The sequence below is a fragment of the Oenanthe melanoleuca genome, chromosome 2 (genome assembly GCF_029582105.1).
Source record: "Oenanthe melanoleuca isolate GR-GAL-2019-014 chromosome 2, OMel1.0, whole genome shotgun sequence".
In the NCBI taxonomy this organism is placed as follows: Eukaryota; Metazoa; Chordata; class Aves; order Passeriformes; family Muscicapidae; genus Oenanthe; species Oenanthe melanoleuca.
This window is the reverse complement of record NC_079335.1, coordinates 80,818,178-80,842,828: the sequence shown is the minus strand read 5'-3', so window position 1 is coordinate 80,842,828 and position 24,651 is coordinate 80,818,178. Positions and strand designations below refer to the sequence as shown.

Genomic DNA, 24,651 nt, shown 5'->3' with positions numbered 1-24,651 from the left:
CTCTGCTTCCCCACCTGAGGAAGCTATAACTGCAATGAGGTCTCCCCTCGATCTCTTCTTCTCCAGGCTGAACAAACCAAGATCTCTGCTGCTCCTTCTATTGCCTCTCCTTAAGGCTCTTTACCATCCTCATGGCCCTCCTTTGGATGCTCCTCAATAGTTTATTGTCTTTTTTATATTGTGGCTCCCAAAACAGCCCCCACCACTGGAGGTGAGGCTGCCTCAGTGCAGAGCAGAGAAGGACAATCCCTTCCCTTGCCCAGCTGTGATGCTGTGCCTGGTGCACACCAGGACAGGGTTGGCCCTCCTGGCTGACTCAGGTTCAACTTGCCATGGACCAGGACCCCCAGGTCCCTTTCTGTGGGACTTCTCTCCAGCAGCTTATTGCCCAGTCTGTCTGTACATTCAGGGTTTCACTGTCCCTTGTTATTGGAATAGCTGGTATTAACAACAGAGTACCTCCTCTCAAAACTCAGTGGGGAAATGCTTGCCTAAGAGTTGTCCATCTACTTATTCTTTCTTATGCCCTTTGAGTTATATGATTTTTCAAATTATTTCATCATCTCAAATGGCAGAGTTGCTAGAATAGTTTTCTTTGAAATATTTATCCGACTTACAGTGATTCTTTAATATCCATTAGAATTGTATTGAAAAATACAGAAGAATAAGTAAATATTTCACTGGGCTATTTCTTGGTAATCAGTACTACAGAGAGGAATCAAACTTTAGATGTGTGCATTCATTTATTTTATAAATGGGTAGGAAACTTCATATCTACATACTTTATTCATTCTAAAAACTGGAGGATGTTGTACTAAATCCCATTTTGCTCACAACAATTACCAATGTAAGGTAATTTAAAGGGTTTTATTTTGAGGGTTAATCATCCAAAAAATTAAGAAAATTCACATAATTTCATGACAAGCATTTGTGACTTTCTTTTATTGTGTTAATAAAGAAAAAATCAATTATGTTCATCAAAATCAGTAATATATGATTAGAATGAAAACAGGCCACAGTATTGTGATAATAGATCCATATTTGGAGATGCTAGTGGACACACAGGAAAAAAAAAGAGAAAATTTGAATTCTCATGTATTTCTTGAAAACAAGAGATGTAGTCTTGAACTACCATAGGAACAAAGAAACCCAGTTACAATCATGGAACAATAATATTCTTGGTTTTGAACAACAGAGCACTCTCCAGCACTCTCTTACTAAGCAAGATCAAAAGAGACAGGAATTGTTTTAAAAGCTGTGTTTTTTCACAAAACTCCCACAGAGAAATCAGATTCTTTAATATCACTTACAGGATTTTGCACAAAAATCAAAATGTTCTCAAACTTGAAGTGACTTCCAATGTTTTAAGCAATAATTCAGGCAATTATTTTGCTTGGCAAAAGAGTCCTGGATCACCCAGATCATCCAGATATCCAGATGTTTCAGGCTTTGAATCTATATTCTGTGTCAAGACATAACTGCACCTAGATAAAGTTAGATCTCCTTGACATTCTGAAGCGGAAGGGAAATTCTCCATGGCTTTGGAGAACCTCTGAAAGAACTTCAGTATTGCATGAGGTACTCATGGTGAGAGGACAGCTGTGGTCATAGTGGTTATGTGCACCAAGTAAAAATAAAAAAAAATATTACAAAGGCACCAATTAATACCCTGAATAGCAGAATCTTGTCCACAAGCATCTTCTCCAGATTGGGAATCTCAAAACCAGTGTTTTGGAAACTGCATGGGTTTGTTAGCAGAATACCAGGGAATGGGATGAGCATAGCCCATGGCTTTCCATGTAAAGGAATACCAAAGACTTGGAGCCTTGTCTGCAACAACTTCTTCAAGTGAAAATCATTTGACCCTTTCCTGGCCTATGAGGGCCTCTATTTTCTGTGGGCTTTGTCATTGCTTGGTTCAATCAATACTGGAACCAGTCTGAGAAGGGAAAGGAGTAAACACACTTGCTGTTTCCTCACCTGCAGGTGCCTTTGAACTGGAAGCTTCAGGAAAGGGAACGACTTAGAGTAGCCCTTCCACTTGCAGAAAATATAGAAGAGATGAAATTATACTACAATACTAGAGTAAAGGGGTTCTGTTTCTTAGGGGTAAGCAAGCATTATTTCCAGCCCTTTTCCTCCTTAGGGAGAACAATATCTACCAAAGAAGAGGATCAGGTTGCTTGGATTGTGTTTGATCAAGAAAAGGAATGGATGGTCAGCCCTGAACTCTTCATACTCAGAGGAATGTTGGATCTCTTCTGTGTCTTCTGCTGACCCAGCCTCCTCAGTGCCCTCTTCAGTGACTTCCATGTATGCCTCGTGGATGGCCTCAGATATCCTCAGGCCCTCTGCTGAGGAGATGCCAGAGAGGTTGGCCCTGGGGCTGAACAGGTCAGTCATACCCAGGGATGTCAAGACAGATGTGAGGTTGTATTTCTCCTCAATCTTCATGCGTGGGAGGTACACTCTCACCCTCTTCTTTTCCATCACCTTGGAACTGGTCCACTCTGCAAGTTTTTCAAAGCTGATTTTGCTCTCAAGCTGCAAAGAGAGGCACAGAATGAAATGCCTGGGATGGAAATCCAACTTCTTCCTACCATTCATTTCTGTCAAGGTTATCATAAAAGTTAAACCTCAACCAGAATGGTTCCTGAAGCTCATCCTATTGGCATCCTTCTGGTATTTTATTAATTGCTTCTCCAGTACTACCTGAGTCACTCTCCGTTTATTCAGTTCTTTATCAATTTGACCCATCCTCTTTTGTCCAAGTAATCTTGTGTCTCATGAGCCACAACCCAACAGTTTCACAGCCTAGCAAATTTCAAGCCTAGCAGCTTGTGAAAGATTGCAAAAACAAGGCCATGAAAATTTACCTACAGTTGGTAGCACCTAAAAATGCAAACTCTTCTACATCTGAAATAACTCTAGTTTATAATTAAAAAATATTACTGAAGAATGAGTAATTGTTCATATATTTTAGACTGCATTGATTTTTTTCCTTTCTTGAGTATAGACAGGTAATTTTATACCACTGCCCATATCTACATCTTCTTCTGCAGGCTGCAAAAACACTGCTTTACCTTCATTGTATAAAACTGAGCTCAGGACTCTCCTAAGAGGCTCTGCCTCAGCACCTGGGCAGATTTGGTACTCTCCTGCCTGCCTAGGATGTCTGTGGAGTGGGCAGCAGGGATGTCAATGGGCAGCAAAAGGCCTGACAGCAGCCAAGCCCCACTGAAGTCATAACTCTTCTGTTTGCCCTGCCAGGACCATACCTGTGCCAGGCCAGAGATGTCATCAGGCAGCAGCACCAACAGGCTCAGCTCTCCACTGGCATATGGAAGCTCCAGAATCTTAAGTTTGTCTTCAGCCACTCTTGCCACTTTGAAGGTGTTGTTCTGATACATCATTTGCACGGGTCTGCTCTCTTGCTGCAAAAACAAAAATTTGAGATGATATGATGTGGGAGCAATTTTTTCTGTGGTCAGACAAATTTTCTAGCCCTTTGAAAGGACAGAACTCAATGTTCAATCATGCTGCCTTTGGAGAAGAGCTGTGTCTCCATTTTTGTCTCATCTGCTGGATTGCTGTGTCAGACACAGCAGTTGTAATCTGACAGTGAGGCACCCAGGTAAATCACCCAGCCATTGAAAACAGAACTGTAAACACAAAAAATACACGTGTCCAGAAACTGTGTCTGTGGCCCCCACCTCTGTCACATTGAAGGGCACTTTTTGAGTGTATTCTTCTTTAAATGCAGTCTTCCATTTTCCTTTGAAGTAAATGGCATTCACAAGGAGCAGGACAGTCTGAGGATTAACAGAGCTTGGTTCAAGGAAATCCCGGATGTGTCCTTTAAGAAAGAAGTAGGGCACAGAGTGATAAGTTACCCAGCAGTTGTCTTGCATTTGAGAAGTCAATCAATATACTGCTCTTTCACTTGACTTTTCCTTCTCCAAAAGTCTGCACATTTTAGGTTCATCAGGATGATTTATTAATACATTGAAAGACTGGCATCTGGCCAGACGTTTCTGCAAGGACACAGGTAGGTTCAAGAGTGTTATAGATTCCCAGGAACATTTCTAACCAGCCCTTGGAAAAAAAGAAATACTTATATAGAGAAGAAGGGGAGAGGGAAGAACCAACACAGATTTTCTCTTTCTCATTATGTTTCTTTCTCACAATTCACTCTAGGTTTTTTCTCCCACCTCAACACAATAAATACACACAGGATTCTGAATCATTTATTTCTACCATCAGCTTAGTGTGCATTACTTTCTCCCCTAAAAGTCCACTTCTCACCTATCCAGCACATCCTTGTAAAAATATGCCAATATTCTAGAGAAGCTGGGACTAACCTTGCATGAGTTAATCTCTCCAAATACAAAAAGTGTGCATATAAAATGTGCATATTAAGTGTGCATATCATGGCATCTCTTCCTTTGCCAGTATTTAAAACTCTGTCACTGTCACACAGGTGCAATAGAGTCATCCCTTTCCACACGAAATACCCACTAGTGTGGACAGAAGGAGGAAATTTCTCCTCTAATGTCTAGTCTTTTCAGAAATCTCTAGAATACAGTTGTCAGAGAGAAGTATCTTTCATAACATTTTCTGACTTACCATTTGTCTGATTTTTCACCCAGGAATTAATGCGCTGTCTGGCTTGGTTTGATGCTGTTTTGAAGTTGACTGTTTCTAGACCAGATCTGTACAGTTTCTTCACACATTTTAAGTAGATCTGTAAAGACACCAATTAACTGTAGCCAGTGAACTAGGAAATTTTTTAAAACAATATGAAAGTGGAATAAAATATGGCTAATAGGATTTTTATAGTGATGTCAAGGTTAAGGTATTATCGTTGATTACTTCCTGGAAGAATTTGCTAAAACTGAACCAGAAAAATTATTTTTCTTAATGACAATTTCAGATATGACATCTTTACTATGTGCCCAGTTAAAAGCATGTATTAAAAACGTTTAAGAACTTCTGGAAGAAAGCCTGATCCAAAGCCTGTGTTTTCAGGTTTACTTTACAGTGTTTTATTATCTTTAAGTCCACTTCCTTTTTTAAAAGCATTTTCTCTTATTTTTAAAGATAAGAAGTTCCTTTGATTTAGAATATTTGTATCTTTTGTTTTGAAAATATGAAAGAAAGATTTTGACTCTTTCAACATTTGGTTTCGAGGTGAGTTTTCAAATGAAGAAATATGCCAAAGTCAAAATGTTTTATAACCCAAACAACCAATTAAAATGAAATTATTTGGGGGAGCAACTGGGGAGTGCGAATTACATTACTGATAATTTTGTTTATTACTCCATTCATTTTTTTAATAGGGCCATATTTTGGCCTCAATTTGCTTTTCATTTAGATTGTTGCCAGGGCCATTTCAAAGGGAAAATCCATGTAAATCCACACCAGTAGGGAATATTGAATTAACTGGTCATCTACTCTGGCCAATCCTCCTAGATTGCAGAATTTTACAGGGTTTAACAAGAGATCACTTACCGGTAGGATGTGACTTGTCTTTTCAGCATAGAGTCTGTTGGCAATGTGCAGTGAATAATTGGCTTCTGGTGCAGTAATATCAGAGAGAATTTCTTTAAACAGTAGGTGGATATTCACAGACTTGCCACACTGAGTTGTTGATGAGAAGACAAAAAGGTATAGCTGTTAGATTATTTTATGAGAAAGAGGATTATTTATAAGGCACAAATAATGTGGGAAAACACACAGTATTGGGACATTTGCAAATGAACACATAATAGAGTCTAAGAGTTCCATGGGAGGGATGTTCAGTATGAGCAGCTAATGATGTATAATTCATTCACAGCCTATGATGCCACTCATTCTAGTGGTTAATTGTTGAAATTGGTGACTTGTCATAGGTACAAAGCCTCTAATTCCCAGGTGCTGCTTGCATTTTCATGGTATACTTTTGCAGAAACTACAGATGGAAGACGAGAGTTAGACGGCAAGGGAGTGGGGAAGTGTATTGTAATACAGCAAAAAAATGGATCTCTTGTCTCAAGTCCCAAGAATGATGACACAGGCTAAATGCATGTAAGAAAACTACAGACTGGTAAAAAGTAGGTGGGGCGTTACTTTTTGAGAATAATTTTGTTGAACAGTTCATTTCCAAGTGCTTAATGAGTCCCTAAATGATCTAACTTTAGATACTACCCTTATTTTTAAAAAAAAAAAGTGTCATCTTTTTTTAAGTCTCACCTTGTGTTTTGGATCCCAAGTGAATTGGGACAGACCAGGCTCCATGGCTTTTGTTATCTTTACAGAGGCAGCAGAATAACATGGACAGAAGCATACAGGTGGTGTCAAGGTACTGGACCCCTCATGGTTCTCTTGGGGCCGCAGTGGGAATTGGAGGCTGGAAAGGTCCCTGTAGCTTTGTAAGAGTGTGGTTACTTTCCATCCTTTGAGGATTCTGGGCTCATCTTCCTGTCCCACTTTGGAGTCTCAGCCCCAAGTCTGCCTGCTGTACCCTGGCTTCAGGTACTGAGACCTTTTCAAGTGCTGTACCCCAGCAGCACTTGCAGGTGTGGAGTTCATTTACACCAAAGTGTGTCCTGGTGCCCAAAGCACCCTATCCTGTCCTGTCACCTGCAATATGTGCAGCCTTTCTTCTTTTTCTGGTGGTGTTTTGGGGGTTTTTTGTTTGCTTGTTTTTGTTGGTGGTCATTTGCTTGGCATTTGTTTTGTTGCTGTTGTTCTTTGGGCTTTGGTCATTTTTTATATTTTTGTTAACTTACATCTCTTAAATTAAGAGTTTTAGCAAAGGTTTGCCAAGGTGTTGAAACTACTAAAAGCATAATCAGAACAGTCTATTCTCAGGAAAAGGATGTGAAAGAGAAATCAATATACCTTAGGTTTCTGTACCTTGGTCTGGATACTTCCAAGTCCTGCAATTTTGTCAAAATGAAGAGCCTGTAATTGAATGTAGAAATTAGGTATATGAAGTCCACTGACAGTCATTATGTTTGTGCTAAAACTGTAGGTTTTCACTAACCAAGTTTGATTAGCACATAGATAAAATGAGAAATTTCATGTGAGCCTTGAACCAGGCACCACACTGAAAATTTGTGATTGTGATCTTCAGCTTAGACCCCTTCTTTTCCGGTTAATGGCATTGTCCATAAATCAGTTACAGCCTTACATTGTATTTAAAGCTATGACTCTTGTTTTCTGAACTTTTAATCTTTTGTGTATTTCAAGTTGTCTTTTCCATCTGGAAACAATCAGGTCTCTGAGATAATATAAGCTGAAGCAAGAGACCTGCCCTAACCATCCTCCAAAACTGTTCTTTCTTGATGAAAACCAAAGGCTGTTTTTGCCCTTCGTGGGGAAATGCAGTAAGTGAAAAGTGGCTCCAGAATTTGGAAAGTCATTCTTTTTCTAGGAGGTTTGGAAGATACAAATGGATAATCTGCTGCCTCTTTGAATGGGATCAAAGAGAGTTTGTACTCATTTATGTAACTTACCTTCTCCATTTGATACTCAGTGTTATTTCTTGCTCCCAGATAGACCATGGCCAAGGCTGCAATCATGCTCAGGGGGCAGTAAAAGATGTTGTCATTGGAATGGTGAATTTTCACCTCTTTGAATACATCAAAACAAAATTCTGCATTTGCTGCACTGATGGAGCCCATTGTGAAATCAATGTTACCTAAAGCAAACAGAAATATGACTTTTGGTCATGATTTGTTGTGATTGTTTTAAAAGTACTGCCAATAGGCCAGAAACTGCCACTTCATTGATGATTTTGTGATGCTGAGCCAGTAAATTATATGAAGCCTACCAATTCTGTGATCATTAGAAATATTTTAACTCCTGATCCATTTACATATGTGTGTTTGTTTTCTTTCAAAAAGATACTATCAGCAAGAGAGAACCTTGTACTTGCCTTTTAGGGAATAGAAAGTTTCATCCACCCTTTTGTAGGACAAGTATAACATTGAATTAATGTTATATGACCATACAGAAGGCTCTGAATGATGTTTGAGGCAATGCAAACTTAATATTTCATTTCTTCTGTGGCTGCTTTCAGTCTTTAAATCAAACGTAGTCAACTCACTATACTCTTTGTGTACTTCTTACTGTTGCTTAGTACAACCAGCCACAAATTTGGAGGTTGCTTTTCTGTTGTTTATAGCAATAATAAGAGTAAGTTGTTCTGTATGACAGCTGCTTAAATGTTGACATATTAATTTAGGGTTTTCCTGTGGTCCTATTTCAGACATTTAATCTCTGCTGATGCTTTTTAGCACAATCATGCATATATATAAATAAATTATAAATTTTTAAAATTATTTATTTATTTATTTATGGGCTTTGTCAGGGAGTGAGATTGAGAAAAGAGAAATGCCGTTATTCCAAATTATTTAAACTATAAAAGGATAGTTTTAATGTGACAACAGGTTTTAAATAAAAAGGAGCTATTTTTACTCAATGCTGTGGTTCACAAGCCACATATTTTGCACACCTAAAATTATTTGACAATCAAACAGTATAAGATATATTGAGAAGGCAAGGCAAAATTACTATATATGCTGTCTTTTTACATACCTATCTTATACTTACCTTAAGGTTCTTAAACATAGTATATTTTTGTTTTCCATCTCAAAGAATACAAATTAGAAATTACATTTTCTTGGAGAAATACTTACCTACAAACTTCAAAGAGGCATGTAATAATCCAGCTTGCCAGCTGAAGCCAAACAGCTCCCTGAGCTGTTGGTGATATATATTGCATGATTTGAGACACTCCCACTGTTGCCTTCAAGGAGTCATCTTTTCAGTCACTGCCTTTTGTCACGACCTCTTGATTCATTGCACCTTGAAACGTTGAGCAGACCAATGTTAAGCTGATATTCTATCTGCAGCAAGTCAACCTTTATTTATTGAAGCAAAATCTGATTTTAAAATGAATTATTTAAGCTTTTGCTGTAACCATCTCTTCTCCTCAACAGTGAGGCGCTATCAGTGATTAAATCACTCCAACAGAGTGTTCCCACCAACCATGAAGGGAAAGGTGGATGCTGGGGTAACTGCTTAAGGTCTGGTAGATATACAGCAACCAACTCACTTCAGCATCTGTGCAGTAGAACAGAAGGAAGTTCCTTAAGAGTGGTGACCATCTGACCTTGCCAAAATAATGTCATTCCAAGCAAAGCCAGCTGCAGGGTGGTCATTCTATTGAGAGGGGCTTGAAATGGTTTTTTTTCCATGTTAGGACAAACTCAAAAGGTTCTGCTTAGTTTTCAAGACTGAAAGGTGTTTTGGTTTGACAAAATGCAGAGATATATTCCTGGACTGCAGAGGCTGGTGTGGTATATGGCTTGTACTTGTTAAAAGCACAGCCACATCCATGTCTCTGCCTAGGTGAGAGTACAGTATTTTACCTGAGGCCAAACTACAAGGGTCTACAGCACAGGTGTGCAGGAGGAGGGGAGAGGGGCTCTGAGGAGAAAGCACATTTTTATAAAACCTCATTTTGATGAAAACATTTAGAGCAACAATGTTGAGATGACTGAGAGGCCTGAAGATGGGCATGGAAGAGGAAGAGACTTGAGGAATGGTCAGGAATTCCATATTTCCTGAGCTGCAAGCCTGACCCCAGAGTATTCAGGTATTCAGAAATTTATTTAAGCTAGTCAGTGGTGTTTGAGGAATGACTAAGAGTCAGCTTTTAATTTTCATTCTGTGCAGGTCATGGCAAAAAGGCCCATGGTACTTGTACAGGCCATTCCCATAGATCTTCCATACCTTGTAACTATGGCAGGTGAATAAACTAGAGAATCTGTCTGCAGGAACATTCATGGTCTGTTAGGCAACTATAATGCACAATATAAAATATAATTCACTTGTAAAAAGCTATTACTCTTTATTAAATAATAGACTTGATGAGCAGTAAAGAAACAAATCTGGCATCTGCAAAGGCCATAGTGGTGGATAATAGAAATCCAAATTTGTACCTATTAAGTCATAGAGCATACAGCAATAAGAGCACCCTCTGTGAAAAGGAAGAGTAGCTACTTTACCCTTAACAGTGCTGTTTGCCTTGCTGAAATGCAGGGATGTCTGAGCAGAGCCTGGCAAATTGGAGTGGCTTTTAGTTTCCCAATTCAGAATGAGGATATTATAGCAGCAATGAGGTGGGGAAAATCTGAAGATAAGGAGCTTTCCTCTCACCTTGTTCCATGCTCCCTATTCTTTGAGCTGGAATGTTGTAGCTTTTTCTTTATCCATACTTATCAAACCATTACTGCCTGAGGGCACAGGTTTTATGTGCAAAGAGCTGTCATTTATATGACTTTTCTTATTCTGTCATTTTCACATTAGAGTTCCAGCTACTGCTCAGCAATTCCTCAAGCACATCTTTGGGGCTTCCATGAAGAGTTTTCCTAGGCAGCCACAGTCCTTTGTATGCTATGGTTCAATTTGATTGTGTGGACCCTTGTGGAAATCGTCCAGGAAGGACAGAAGCAACCCTGCTAAAAAAGGTAATTTCTTTGCATAATACCCAAGATTTTCTCAAAAAAACATTCTGTTACACCAAATCTTCTGGAAAAGGGCATGCAGATGTTTTGTTTTTTTCTCCCATGCACTGTATTTGCCTTCTTTGTACACTCTACATTTCATATGTCTACATGTGCAACCCGCTCACCACAACAGTTTCTATGCATGGGTACAGTGATTGAGCATCTGAAACTGCTCAGTTTCCACATTATGTAAGCTACCCTAACAAAAAACTACTTTGCCAAGATAAGCAAGATGGTTTAGAACATCCAAAGTAGAGAAGCTCATGGAAGAAAGAAAGTAAGTTTGGTTCTGACAGTAATCATAGATGGGGCAGTACAACTTCTCCAGAGACTAATCTGTAGCTGCAAACCCTTGGGTTAATTTGGGGGGTTTTTAATACATCAATTCTTAGTGCAAAAGTGATTGCAGAATCAGCCTTGGAATAGCTGCAAATTTTGATCAGCATGGGCAGTCACCAACAGACATCTGGTCTTTTGAAACTTTGCCTCCTTAGCGACCTGGGAAAAACAGACCCTTCCCCTGGAATTCAAAAGCTACAAGTGTAGTACTGCAAATAAGCAAGACAAACAAGTTAAAATCTGTTTCATATCCATGTTTGTCCCAAAAAAGAGGTGAGCAGGGATTCTGCTGCTGTTTGTGCCTAGACCAGTACATGGTGTTTGCCCCTCTTCCCTGATGCTGGCATAAACAAGGAGATCAAGGAGCTGGGAAAGCAACTCTTTCCAACATTTCTCTGTTCTTATTTTCACATTTAATTTCTTCTCAGGTTGCTCAGGAACTACTGGGCAGTGTTTGAGAGTAATGTTTGTTTGTTCTTTAGATGGCCTGTTCATCTGCATCACACAGACTGGGCACTTTACTGTGCCTGTGTGCCTTTCTTACTGGGATCATAAGGAACCAGGACTTCTTACTATAAAACCTTACTTCTTACTATAAAATCTTCTACCAGTTATATTTTGAGGGAAATAAACATTAATCTTCTTTGTAAGTGGCAGGGGGGAGGTGGTGACTCAAAGCTGCCCTCTTTGGCTTTTATCAGTGATAATCCAAAAATTTCATTTGCCCTTCTTACTTATCCATTGCGAAGGTTTTGAAGATATAATAAAAGTTGTGTTATACATATGTACTAAGAAACTGTTTAAAAGAAAGCACAGTTTCAGAGAAAACTGAGGAGAACTGCAACCATAGGAGAGAATGGAATTCAGTGTAAATGTGAATATGTAAAGAGTTACTCAGTAATCAGGCTGTGGAGAGACACAGATCTTTCTGTTGTGGGACAAATGTGTGTTAGCTTTCCATGGATCCTCATACAAATGCTATTTGACATGGTTTGCTTTGTTTTTTGCCAGTCTACACTTTTGTAGGCTGTCATGTGTGCTTGTGTAGTTCAACACTTGGCATTGAGCCTGTCCCTGGGGGGAGGCAGTGGAATGCTCTTCAGGGATGTGTGCTCCAGACACCACTTGGAGTTTCCAACTTTTCTCTGCTCTGCAAGCTCTATTGCTTGGCATCGAACTTTTACAAACTACAGTTTCCCACAGGAGAAGCATTTGCTGCCAGAGTGGAGGGCTTACCTTCTGTTTTTAAGTAAGCATCCCTGATTTTGTGAGAGCACTGCCCTCCAGAGTAGGAGCTGCTGCCACTACAACTAGCAGCAGGAGGCTACTTTCCAGCTTTTGATGTTTTTCACCACATTGTTTGATGTAGATTTAAATGGCAATAAGGAAAAAAGATTGCATAAGAAGATAGGGCTTTTTTGTTATAATTTATGCTGTATTTTTTGCTGGCTCTGAATTATCTAGATATCCCTGAAGTAAGATTTATTTTTTTTTTAAATTATAATATGAAATCACTTTTGCTGTAGTAAAGTAAGTGACATCCTTGTTTCAGCCACACCTTCTCCTTTGTTCATATACAGAATTCCCGTTGTGAGGCTTGTGCTTTTTGGGATAATATGTTAAAGCACTTGCCTTTATCACATTGGTTCTTTTTCTTTTACAGTTTATCTGAAAATATATAAGCCTGATTGTTCAAGCTAATAAATTCTAATACTGTTCATTTTACTCCTTTTTTCTTTTAACCTAAGAAATTTGGAGACAAACCAGATATACACAAAATTCCGATGGCAGTTGTTGAAAAACGTGCAGCTCTTTTTGGCATACTTTATTTATCAAAGAGCTAACAGCCTGTGTTTTGTGTTCTCTTACCAGCTAATTGGTATGAAAACTGTGTCTCTACAGGTAATTTTACTATTTCAGGCTGTATTTCATACTGCAATTGCAGCCATATGAGGCATCTCCAGACTATAATGGGTCTGCTTTATTTAGAAGTTCAATTTGTGTTGAGTACTGTAATTTACTGCGATTTTTCCTGGATATCATAGCATTTGGAAGAGCCCTTTGAATCATGTTCTACAATGGCAACAGTATGCTCACAGTGTTTACCTCCTTCCCATCAGTGAGTAACATGGAAAGGGGAAGTGATTCATCAAAGAGTAGAATATTTTTCCCATAAAAGCAAGTATTCTTCATGTGTCTGTGTGTTTTGGATGTTACCTACTGCCAGACTAGGCAGGCTGCTCCCTTCTTGTGACCCTATGCTATTCCTTCCCACCATCTACTCCACAACATCCAGGAGGTGGTTTAGAGAGCTAGATCATAAGGAAGAAAATTAGCTTCACCAAAAAATTTTCCTTTTGATTTTCTTACCAGAGAACTGCTCATCCCCAAGTCAGGCAACTAATAGTGGTCATGTAAAAGAGGGAGAAGGTTCAGAGTTTATGTACCCTAATGTTGAATTGTTCAGTGCCTAAACTCAGCATGGTGAATATTTAAAAGTGGGAGTTAGACTTCAGTGTCATTTACATTTTTGGAAAGGGTTACCATTATCCTTACTTACTGTATTAGACTATTCCTCTGTTCACTTAATTCTACAGACTACTACATTTAATATTTAGCTTGCAGTGGGTTTATAATGATAAATAGTAATAATAAAAAAACAATAAACACAGACTACCAATCTAAAAACCACAACTATAGATTTTTTTTTTTTTATGTTAATGATGAATTAAATAGCTGGAAAAAGAAACTCATGCTACCTGAGGCCCAAACAGAACTGGCTCTTAGAAGCAAGAATTGCTGATCACTACTCAAAGTTTAATGTGGGAATTATGCGTCTCATTCCCAGACATCACAGAGCAGGCCTTGTCAGAAAATTATTCCATTATTCTGAAACCCTGTTTTTCTTACACGGAAGATGGAGAACTTGCTCACACATACAGGGTTTTTCACAGAAAAGAGCAATAAGCAATGGGTCTGCCCTTCTTGAGAACAAGCAAAATTACACCAGAAAATCTTCTGTCTTCTCTGCTTTCTGAAAATAAACTCTGAGAGCTCCAGTTTGAAACACAGTCCCCCAAGCAATGCTTAATAGGATGCCCCAGGAGAATGTTTTTCTGCCCCCTGTAAAGTGGTATTTTCCTTCAGACCTTAGGTAGGTAAGGCTAAAAGAGATCAAGTACCCGAGGTTGTGCTTTTGATGCAGATCCCTATCCTCCTGTCTACTTCGTGTTACAGAATGTATCACTTATCTTCAGGGCACTAAAGTCATGGGTTTATTGGATCCATAACACATTAGGAAAGGCTCAAAGTAAAATTTTCTTTGCAGATGTCCCTAGAGGACTACAGCTTTTTAGCAAATACCTCATAGTGTATTTTAAGGTAGGTGTCAATTTCATGAGGCCTCCTAGAAGAAAAATATGCCTAAGATTCATGGGGTTTAGGGTTTTATCTTTTATTTGGGTCTTCTCAGACAGTCTTTTTATTTACAGCAAACTAGACTTTAGGATAAAATCTAGAGAAATGTATTTTGTTTTTTCTTTTATCCTTATTGTTTGCCAGTTGGGATGTTAGTGAGGAGAAAGATCTAATTTCCAATATAACCTCCACTTAAGGAGAGGAATATCTTCCAAAGAAGAGAATGGTGTTGGTTTGGTTGTGTCTGATGAAGAAGAGGAATGGATGGTCAGCTTTGAACTCATAAGTTACTGGGCAACACAGAGGCATTGCAAGGAGCCCCATGGAACTACCTGCTTCAGTGCCCTCTTCATTGACTTCCACGATTGTCTTCTGGATTGCCTTGGACACAACCAAGCCATCTTTCATAGAGATTCCTGACAAATCAGCTTTTCCCCAGGCAAAAACATTCATTACTCCCATCTCCTGGAGAGTGTTGTTGAGAACATAACTTTCCTCCATCTTGAACTGGGGCAGGTACAGCTTCACTCTCAGTGGTTGCATCATAGCCAAGCTGGTCCATTCTGTGAGTTTTTCGTAGGTGAGGGCACATTCAAGCTGTAAGGTGGTATTGGAAGTAATGATTGGCACCATCATGAATGTAAGGAAAGGAAGTTCAGTTTTTCCCACTTGTCTTCTGACCACACTGGAGCAATGCTAAAGTATTGCTCTGTTATGTATGTTACTAGAGAGAAAATGAAGTATTACCTGTTCTAGGCCAGTAAAGTCCTCACAGTCATCTTCAGGAAGAAGAATGAACATGCTCAGTTCATTATCATAGTATTGGAGCTCTATGACTTTTGTTTTCAGTTCCTCTATGATGGCCATGTTAAAATATCCTTCTTGAAACATCATCTGCACTTTTCTTCTCTCATTCTGGAACACATGAAACATATTAAATGGAAAACACAGAAATTATCACCCTGATTTTAATTGTTTCAGCACTGAGGTTATAGCTGAGCTCAAAAACATTATTTAAACTGGTCATGGGTTTAATGTACTTGTAGCATTGATATGTTCCTCCCAACTGTAGTCCCAATGAAGTTATCCATTTATGAAGCATAAAAACTGCATTTCCCTTTCTAATGGTGTCAAATTACTTTACCCACAACTTCCTCATTACATCTTTCTTTTTTCTGGTGTGTCAGATGAGGAAACGTAAACATCTTATGCAACCATAAATTAAATTCTTCATGAATAATGTATACATTCCCCTGAGACAATTTGTCTTTAGTACATTTTTTCCCATAAGCACTTGCTGTTCTGTTCATAAATAGCAGCAGAGAAACAGAATCCTCAGTTTCAATCTCAAGAGCAGACTATTTTTGAAACAGCACTCTTGGTTGCAAAATCCCCAACAAAATTAGTGCATGTGCTCAGTGGATTTGGTCCAACAAGGATCTCAGCTGCTCAAGAACCACTTCAGATGTGCATTGGTACAAATATTTTCATATTTGATTAGGGTAACAGAGAGAAATACAGCCTTCTATTGTTCTCACTTAAGACCACTGTTTTGTCTTGGGACAACAGAGAGGAGAAAAGCCCCCGTCTGTTATCACAGAAGACAGACATCTGACCTCCATCACCCAGCTGCTTCAGTTCCATACTGTACCTTGTTCAGGTGGAAATACATTTCCTTAGTGTCTTCTTTCTTAAATTCTACTGCCCACTTTCCTTTAAAATATATAGCATTGACCAGGACAAGTACAGTGGAGGGATCAATAAAACCAGCAGCAAATAGGTCTTTGATTTTACCTTTAGAAATAATGAATTAAGAAGAATTATTACTTTGTTCTGGCAATCAGCTGACTTTGACTATTAATAGTTATTTCTTTTAAATTGACAAGTGGTATAATGCTGTCAGACAAATGACAAATATTTATGTACAGGTTTAGAACCAAGGAACTCAAGGCATTTTTGTTCCCCTTACTACATTTATTTCCTATTGAAAAAGTTAGTGCAGGTGTTTAATATATAAAAATCTTGCTATCTTTGGAAAAAATGTAGATAGTGATTTGGTTCAATTGCAAACCAAAAGGCCTGCACTTTTTTTTTTCTTTACCTTTTGTCTCATTTTCAACCCAGAAGTTAATTTTTTCTCTGACTTCTTCTTCAGTGTATTTAAAGTTTACTGGTTCCAGTTCTGCTCGATAGAATTTCTTCATGGAATCCAAGTATTGCTGGAAAGTACAAATTTCAAAAGTTTATTGCAACGTGATGAGTTTTATAAGATAGATAATTTCATGGCTTCAGGATAGTTCCATGTAGTAGATCAGCAAGAAAGAAATTAGTAAAAAGTTCATATGTGCCTTTGAGCTTTATGATGGAAAACATTCCGCTGAACTCCCCATTCCTAGGAGCTGTTACAAGGGAGACCACAGTCACTTACCTGGAAGAATGGATAAGAAATTTCTCCAAAGAGCCTGTTGGCAATGGTGAGACAACAGCCTGGTCCAGGTTCACTGACTTCAGCCAACAGAGCCTGGAACTGGGAATGGACTCCTTCATCTTCTTCACACTTCAAACAGGAAAACAGATGTTTCGTGGTAGGCTTGAGCTTTCCTATGCAAATTGGACCCAAGGGTGAATTGCAGCCTCTCTCTGCATGAGAAGCCCTACTCCACCCAGCTGATACAGGCACTGGAATAAATGCACCAGGACACCACCTGCTATTCCCCCTGTGCACACGTGCAGAATGACAAGACAGTTCCCCTTCAGGCTGGCACCAGTTCACCACCAAACCACACCATATCATACAGAGATGTCTCTGTGCACACTAAGCAAAAGGCTGCTGCCTTAGAGACTGGGAGAGGCAAGCTCCAAGGTGCCTTTGGCATGCTCTGTAGTCAGGTCTTTGCAGGTGGCATTTGAAGAACTTACCACATTTTAGGCAGTACTGTTTTGGTTAGAAACCCATAATGAGAAGACTCAGCTGTTGAAATGTGTGATCTCACAAGGCCCCTTAAATAGCTAATAAAGGAACAGTAATGAGCAGGTCAGCAAATCTAGATGGAGAGGTTGATCAGTCCTGCTGTGCTTTCTGATTAAGAGATTGCCTTCAAAGAAAAAGACAAACTGACAAACTGGCTCTTCTCGTTTCAGCCCAGGGGTGCAATTGTGTCTTACCTTCTCAGAAGGGTATCTGTTTTCCTGTCTCGTACTGCTCAAAACTTCTCTGAAATGAAAGACCTGCAATGTAAATGTAGGGTGAATGCAGCTGAGTAAAGGTACTTCAAAGCTGAAGCAGTGTTGCAAGCCTGTCCCAAAACACAGCCAGACACAGTCCCTGCAGAAAGGCCCCTTTGTTCTTTACCATTAAATCCTCGCAAGTGAACAAGTACAAGAGAGTCCACGAAACCATTGAAATCTTTCTATAGCAGAGAGAGAAAGGAGGCTTTGGGTGCCCAGAGAAGGCAAAAAAATACATTAAAGGTAAGGAACTCTTCTGAGCTCTGAGAGGGCAGAAGCCAGCAAAACACTTTCTTTAGCACTGATGTATTCATTGAACAATCAATTCAATCATAACACTTAGTCTGAAGCAGTTTGGTATTAGGAAGAACATAATGTATTTTTAAAAGGGCTTTCTGTGCCCTGTGGATGTTTAGGAACTGTATCAGATGGTACAATCAGCCTCTTGGCCCATATCTTGCCACTGTCCCATTTTCAGAGCAAAGACCTACCTTCTCAATCTGCTCGAGTGTACTGCCCCTGGCCCCAAGGACAACCATTCCAAAGGCAGCTGACAGACTTAGTGGGGAGAAGAAGATGTTTTCATTTCTTTTTCTTTTGTTTAGTTCTCTGAAAAAGTCAAGGCAGAACCTGGCGTTGGCTGCACTGAGAGAGCACATTGTGGCACTGCAATCACCTGAAACAAAGGTAAAAATAATTTATGCTTCTCATCCTTACACCTGGTGTGTTAAATGCCTTGGAAATTCCCTGTTCATTACTTTTTGGATTTCACAGTGAATCTGAAAACCAGCACCCTGAATAGCAGAAGAAACACATTTGCAGAAACAGTATTCTCAGTTGAGCTGCTTTTCCAGCTCGCACAATAGCGATGGCTTTGCCACTTAGCCCTAACTTTGTCCTAACCAAACTTCCAGCTTAATTTATATCCTGATCTTTTTGCCTTGAGTCCTCCAGGCATAGAACTTATTAATTGTACCCTTGATCATATCTTACTCTTTGTTTCTCTCTAAAAACTTTGTGTGTATTACTCAGCTCTAACTCATATACTGTGTCTTTCTAAGGCTGGTTGCTTAACAAACATTTGGCAGAATATAGAACTACAGATAGGCTCACTTAGTAAGATTTTGAACAGAAACACTTTGTGCATTAGTAGAAAATTCCAGACATATTTTTTATCTGAAGTTTAAACTCTTTTTCCTGCACCTTAAACTCTTTTTCCCAAATACCCTTCTGCTACAACCACAATTATTAGAAACAGATCACCTTGAACATTCTGCAAAACTCTTCATATCTTAGACCTAGAGCAGAGTTATTTTCTCATGAAAGACTTTTCCCAGTGTCTGCATCCAGCAAAGTGTTGTAGAAGCATCTGATCATAAGTTCAGTATTTTTGAATTTCCACCATTCTAATTCACATTTGGTTTTGTTCTTACTGAGTCGGAATAATTTCCTCCACACATGTAGTAAACATATTTCCCCTATTACACAAGAAGAATTCAATTGTCCATATAAAGGTTTGGAATACAGCACTTTATAGAAAGACTATGCTCTTATAAATTACCAGTTTGGTTCATACAGAAGTGGCAAATGGTTTTAATCTTCTTTAGAAGCACACTTGGAAAGTAGAAGTTTAGAAGTATGATTGTACAAGTTAAGCACAGATTCATTACACAGCCCATACATTTTAATGTAATCCAAAACTTTGCACAGCAGCTGGGAAATATTGTCATTTCCTCAAAATATGACACATGTAATATATATGTGCAAAGGAGGTATGTATATTACTAATGGAGATATTGATTCTTAGATCCTAGTTCTGTCATTTAGAATTAAAGATCATGGAGATATTTACCTTCTCCTCAGGACTGGCAGTGTCAGCTTGACAGTCGAGCTTCTTGATGGAGCTTCTGGAGCAATGGGATATAAAACCATTGCCACTCCCAGTGGCAGCGTAAATTTCACTCACGATGAATCACATTCCTGTCTGTTGCAACCAGTTAGCATAATTAGGGGACCTGCTGTGGAATCTTGAATTTTTCCATATCCCTAGGAGTTCAGAAAAAAGTCACAATTTTAAATGCATACTAAGATATAAAAAAAACAATCTTAGTTTTAAAAAAAGGAAAACAAACTCCTAGAAACAAAGGCAATTTCAGAGAGGTTTTTCATGTGTAAAGAAATAAATTCAAATAATTTTGTTGTGTTTTGACGTTAGAAGTGGGACCAATTATACTGCTATAACCAGCCCACTGATTTAGTCCTGGGCTAAACTATAGCCTAAGTTTAGCCCAGAACTTCTTATTACTCCTCATTTTTGTCAGTGTCTCTGAGGACACCTGATCGTTGTCTTATATGGCTTTAGCAAGGCATAGGCAGAAGGGGCAGAGCAGACTTATCAGAAGTAGTATATCTCTGGTGTTATTTTCCTGAGAAATGATCCTTCTTCACATTCAGGTTGGTGTGGTGTGTGGGTGGGCAAGTATTCACATGAGAGTATGCAAGCACTAACAACACTGTTTTGTAACAAGTACTTAGTTATCACTACTAGGATATATTTACACATCTACCCAACCGGATAATAGGCTTCTCTGGTATTTAGGAAACTCTGAAGGCAGTTTCCTATCAGTCATAAGGTAGTCATGGGTTTAATTCTCTTTCAGTTTGAATTTTCCCATAGCTGTTTCTTGGGAGGAAATAGAAATTAAAAGTGCATTGTTCATTCAAGCCCTAAGAACAAGAGAGTCAGACCTGCATAGATTTTCCCTGAAGCAACAAAAGCCATGGAGTCTGGTTTAACTTGCTTAACACAGGGACAAGAAAATTTCCCAAAGAAGCATCTGGCTTGCTTTCCTGGCTTGTGGCTGGCCTCCACACTGTCACCTAAAAACCTACCTGCTGAGCCTGTTCCTCGTGCTGAGGAAACCTCCCTGTCTGACCATCCAGGAGCCACTCCAGCAGTTACATTTGCACCAACCAAGCCAGGATCAAGGCCACTTCACAGCTGCATCCCCCACACCCACAGTCCAGATTTCCTTACCATCACAGAGCTTCAGACATCTCAATCCTTAAAATCATTTAATCATGGTGCAATAACAAAATATCAGCTCGAGCTGGTGCTTCCAAGGAGGGACCCCAAAGAAAGGACACCTTGGGCTTTTATACCCTCACAACCTAAGCATGGGAAAGGCTCCTGCTGTGTCTCTGAGTGTCCTGGCCAGGCCACAGCTTGCTGGGCCCTTTGTTCTGCACTGGGTGGGCACTTCACAGCGCCTTGCCTGGGGCTCCCACCCAGAGCTCAGCCTGCAGCTGCACCTCGAGCTACCTGCACTGAATGGATTCCCCAACACTCACTTTGTCACTGACAGCGAACTGCAGACCAGAGCTGGGCAGATGCTGTTCCCTTTCTTCTGGTTTCTTGCATTCTTATTTTGGGTACTAGGCATAGCACAGTTGGAGGAAAAATGTCTTGGAATATAAGAGGGAGGAAGTATACAGCTAGGAACTACAAGATGTAACAGTTTTAAGTCAGGGTAGCATCCAGGTGTCTCCCAGTATAGAAAGTATTTGTCTTTCAGGAATACTGGCAATTTTTAATCCATATTAACATATGGTGAATGGAAAATTGCAATGCTGAAGCACAATAATTCATGGCCTTTGGGCACAGGGGTATGTGCTAAAAGCCACAAGTACCTTAAAATGCATTCTTCTGTGTAGGAATCTGTTAAAGCAAAGTTCAAGTTATCTATTATGCTAGTGTTTCACTCTCTATTAGCATAATACTCTCTTAGCCCCTGCTTAGTTTTCTAATTATTTTGGAGCTCTTGTCTTAACTGTTTTAAGTGAAGAGGTTTCTCCAGGTTTCTTCATCATTGTTTGTTATTTCTCTGGTTTTGTAGGTTCTTAATTCATTTTGAGTTAATCTATGGCTCCATTTTTCCATTTGGTGGATATTTTTTTCACATGAATCATTTTCTGTCAGTGGTCAAATACAGACAATGGAGCTGGACAGGCATTCATTCCCAGAAAGGAACATTTTCTGCTGTTCTTCTAGTCTCCTGCTTTGTTATTTTGTTCTTTTCTAGGTTAATTTAGTGTAGGTTAGAATGTGGCTTAGACAGAGATAGTTTTTCAATGGGTATGTTTGGGAAATCCAGGAGGTTTTGTTCAAGCAGATTGAAGGGTCTCCTGGATTGTAGGTTTTGAGGATACTCACTATGAAAATGCTTGCTGGGAAAGGCAAAGCTACAGCTCATCCTGCTTTTGAGCAGAGGGCTGGACTAGGACTTGCACTGCATTTTCCAGATCTGTCACTCCCTTCTTGCTCTTTGAATAATGCAGATGGTCATTGCAGGCCAGAGAAAAACTAAGGGGATTGAAGATGATCACAGTAGTCTCAGAATCAGGAGACTCTCTTTATTCCTTTCCACTGATAACTTGCTAAAAGGAAAGGATAAATAGCAGGAGGACTTTTTCTAAAGGTTACGGAGAAGTGGTTGCTGAGATACTGCAGTGTGGAAAGGAAAATGAAGATTTAAAAGCACTGAAAATACAAAGGCAGTGACAGATTTTGTTTCAGATAGACTACTCTGTCAAGAATGAAGATTTCAAAGACAACCCTTTTAGCTAGTGGTCAGATGCTTGCCATAGTAAAGCTGCTTTAAGGCACAGAGGAATGGATTGCAGGCTGACCTGCTTTCTACACCTAGAATTCCACACATTTAGTTGACTATAAATAACACTACATCCTTAGGGATAAGTTTTGCCCAGCACTGTTTATCTATTTGCAGTTATTTTGACTGAAAGTCTCAAAATTCTACTTCATTTTCCAGCAGCATTTTTTAACATTTCTGATGGCCTTGGAGCCAGGACCAAGCCAGGACACAGCCCCACAGCAAGAAGCAATGACTCACTCTGTAGCAGAAGAGACCACCAGCATATTCCTTGTGATTATTATTTGCTTCAAGAGCATGCAAGAAATTTGGATGTCTACAGTTCTCCCTTGGCTTTTTCCTCACTGTTTGCAGCCATATGCTTCCCTTGCTGTCAGTGCTGCAGGACGTAGCAGGGAAGCAGATTCTTGTTGAGGAACCAGAGGCTGATCTCAAGTTTGACAGCAAAGGCTTTTCTTGTCCCTTTCATCTTATAAAATGCTCTGCTACCACCCTGCTCAGGTGGTAATTACAGAGTACCTGATTTGTCTGAGGTTGCCTGTGAGCAAAAGTACCATTAGATAAGTGAAGTTGCTGAATAGCAAGAATAAAACAAGGACTCCTTTGATTTTCACTGGCCAAGAGGGCTCCCCTCCCTGCTTGTCAGACATCTGCTACAACAAATAACAAGTCTTATACAATATATCAGAGTAATTAGGGTGATAAATTATTTGTGGTTATCCACAGAAAATTTTACATGACAGAAAACATACCTCTTGAAGTTGAGGAAGCTGGAGATACTTCAGATGTTGCTGATGGTCTCAGCTCATTCAGGAAGCACCACATGAGCAGATTCTGATATTCATTTCTGTGATCTTCAGGTTGTATGAGTCAAGAACCTATTGAAAACCAAGTGTCAGCTTATAAATAGCACTGCTGTCTGCTGACTCTCCAATGCTGAATTTACTGGCAACCAGGTGCAGGAATTGATGAGTGTGAACTTTGCAGAGACCTGAGCCACCCCATGCTGGTCATTCAACTTGCCAGGGAAAAGGTGAGACCAGCACTGCTGTTTTCCCAGCTGAACTTCTTTGTGCACCAGAAGCTTTCCCACAATTGCAATAAACCCCATTTACAATAAACCCCATGTACTCCCCAGGGAAATTTAGACATGACACAAAATAACAGCAAAATAGTCTTCATCTTCATCTTTAATTTGCTTATCAGCATCCAAAAATAGCTCTAGCAATACAGCCAGTTCTGCTTGTACCTTCTCTGCTCACGCCCTTTCTCACTTGTTCATGAGCTTTGACTAACAGGAAATTACAGTTGTAGGCAGGGATGTCTGCATGTGTCTTCTTAACAGACTTCCATAGTGTAAGATGGTATGACTACCCAGTTAAATATTTCTGCATGATGACTCTGTTTTATAAGCTGATTCAGGCTTTTTGAGTGATCTCATTTATAATATTTCTGGATATCTTTTCTTTGTGGCAATTTAAGCCATTTTATAAGCCAGGTTGCCTTACCTTAACAGCAAGTGCAGAGATTTTTAAAGCTGTGTAGTACAGAATGTCCATAAGTATTCCTCTCTTGGCTCTGCCTCAGTGCATACTTGTCATTCATCATTGAGGGATGCAACAGAAAATAGCAAATTTCCTTTGCATTTTAAAAATCAGCCTGTTTTCCTATATTGCTTAGCCAGTGAAAAAGATAGCAGATATTTTCATGCAATGGAGCTTTGTTGTTAAGTTTGGTTAGAAGTGACATTACTGTGGCTGGGAGGATTTTTGAGATTCCTAGTGCATCTGCTGCCTAAAGGTGGGATGAAAGATCTAGATTACAGTTGGTAGGTGTTTGTTGAACTTGTTTTTTGAAGCTTCTGGAAAAAGAGTTTCCAAACATCTGTTATATTTCTGTTCTTCCTTATTCCTGAAGTTTTAACTCAACTTTGTCGTAAGTTGTCCTGACTAAAAATTAAAACAGTTACATTCCATTATCTTTAAACTTTGATAAGAGCTACTGGCTAAATTGTTCAAATACTTATTAGTCAATTTATCCTTTGTACAAGGTGTAGTATTTGGGAGTGTCTCCCTGGTCATAAAATGTAATTATGGTAGCTGTACTCATAACCACTAGTCACACTACCCAAAACCTGTGGGTACTGTTAGCTACTGAGCTATTTCATCAAACTATGGACTTAGAACCCTGAAACACCCTTCAGAGCTGTTCAGCCCTGTAGCACATTGTACAGTTTTCACCATTCTGAGGAGAAAGGAATTGCTTTTGGCCATCAGTCTGGATGTTAAAAATAATTGTTCTTCCTCATTCTTGTGACAATCCTTGTGGGATGATTTGCATAGCTAGTAAAATTATACAGTTGCTCAGTAGTCCTGTATGTTATTTGCATAAATGTTAGTGTGGGTAATTTTGCCAGTCCTTACAGCTAGTGTAGTCAG

At 39.4% G+C, this 24,651-nt stretch overlaps 2 protein-coding genes across 2 annotated transcripts; both read right to left on the bottom strand.

Annotated features, from left to right (window-relative positions):
- Nucleotides 1–2,142: 2,142 nt before the first annotated feature.
- On the bottom strand, nucleotides 2,143–7,667 carry LOC130249150 (ovalbumin-like). Its single transcript, XM_056483643.1, has 7 exons — nucleotides 7,500–7,667; nucleotides 6,898–6,945; nucleotides 5,512–5,640; nucleotides 4,627–4,744; nucleotides 3,714–3,856; nucleotides 3,279–3,434; nucleotides 2,143–2,544 (listed from the first exon to the last, which is right to left on the bottom strand). Exons 1-7 carry the CDS (start codon nucleotides 7,665–7,667, stop codon nucleotides 2,143–2,145), a joined length of 1,164 nt encoding a protein of 387 aa, XP_056339618.1.
- A 6,726-nt stretch (nucleotides 7,668–14,393) lies between these two features.
- LOC130249149 (serpin B4-like) lies at nucleotides 14,394–19,475 on the bottom strand. Its single transcript, XM_056483642.1, has 8 exons — nucleotides 19,396–19,475; nucleotides 18,035–18,219; nucleotides 17,481–17,543; nucleotides 16,744–16,872; nucleotides 16,417–16,534; nucleotides 15,967–16,109; nucleotides 15,063–15,230; nucleotides 14,394–14,912 (listed from the first exon to the last, which is right to left on the bottom strand). Exons 2-8 carry the CDS (start codon nucleotides 18,200–18,202, stop codon nucleotides 14,508–14,510), a joined length of 1,194 nt encoding a protein of 397 aa, XP_056339617.1. The 5' UTR covers nucleotides 18,203–18,219; nucleotides 19,396–19,475; the 3' UTR covers nucleotides 14,394–14,507.
- Nucleotides 19,476–24,651: the final 5,176 nt, after the last annotated feature.

Excerpts from the sequence above, each read along its gene's own strand:
- LOC130249150 (XM_056483643.1), bottom strand. The coding sequence starts at position 7,667 with ATGGGCTCCATCAGTGCAGCAAATGCAGAATTTTGTTTTGATGTATTC. Across the intron at positions 5,641-6,897 it reads TTGGAAGTATCCAGACCAAG|TGTGGCAAGTCTGTGAATAT; the intron begins GTACAGAAACCT and ends TCAACAACTCAG. Across the intron at positions 3,857-4,626 it reads GGTGAAAAATCAGACAAATG|GACACATCCGGGATTTCCTT; the intron begins GTAAGTCAGAAA and ends TCTTTCTTAAAG.
- LOC130249149 (XM_056483642.1), bottom strand. The coding sequence starts at position 18,202 with ATGTGCTCTCTCAGTGCAGCCAACGCCAGGTTCTGCCTTGACTTTTTC. Across the intron at positions 15,231-15,966 it reads TGTATTTCCACCTGAACAAG|AATGAGAGAAGAAAAGTGCA; the intron begins GTACAGTATGGA and ends CATGTGTTCCAG. Across the intron at positions 14,913-15,062 it reads ACTTTACTGGCCTAGAACAG|CTTGAATGTGCCCTCACCTA; the intron begins GTAATACTTCAT and ends ACCACCTTACAG.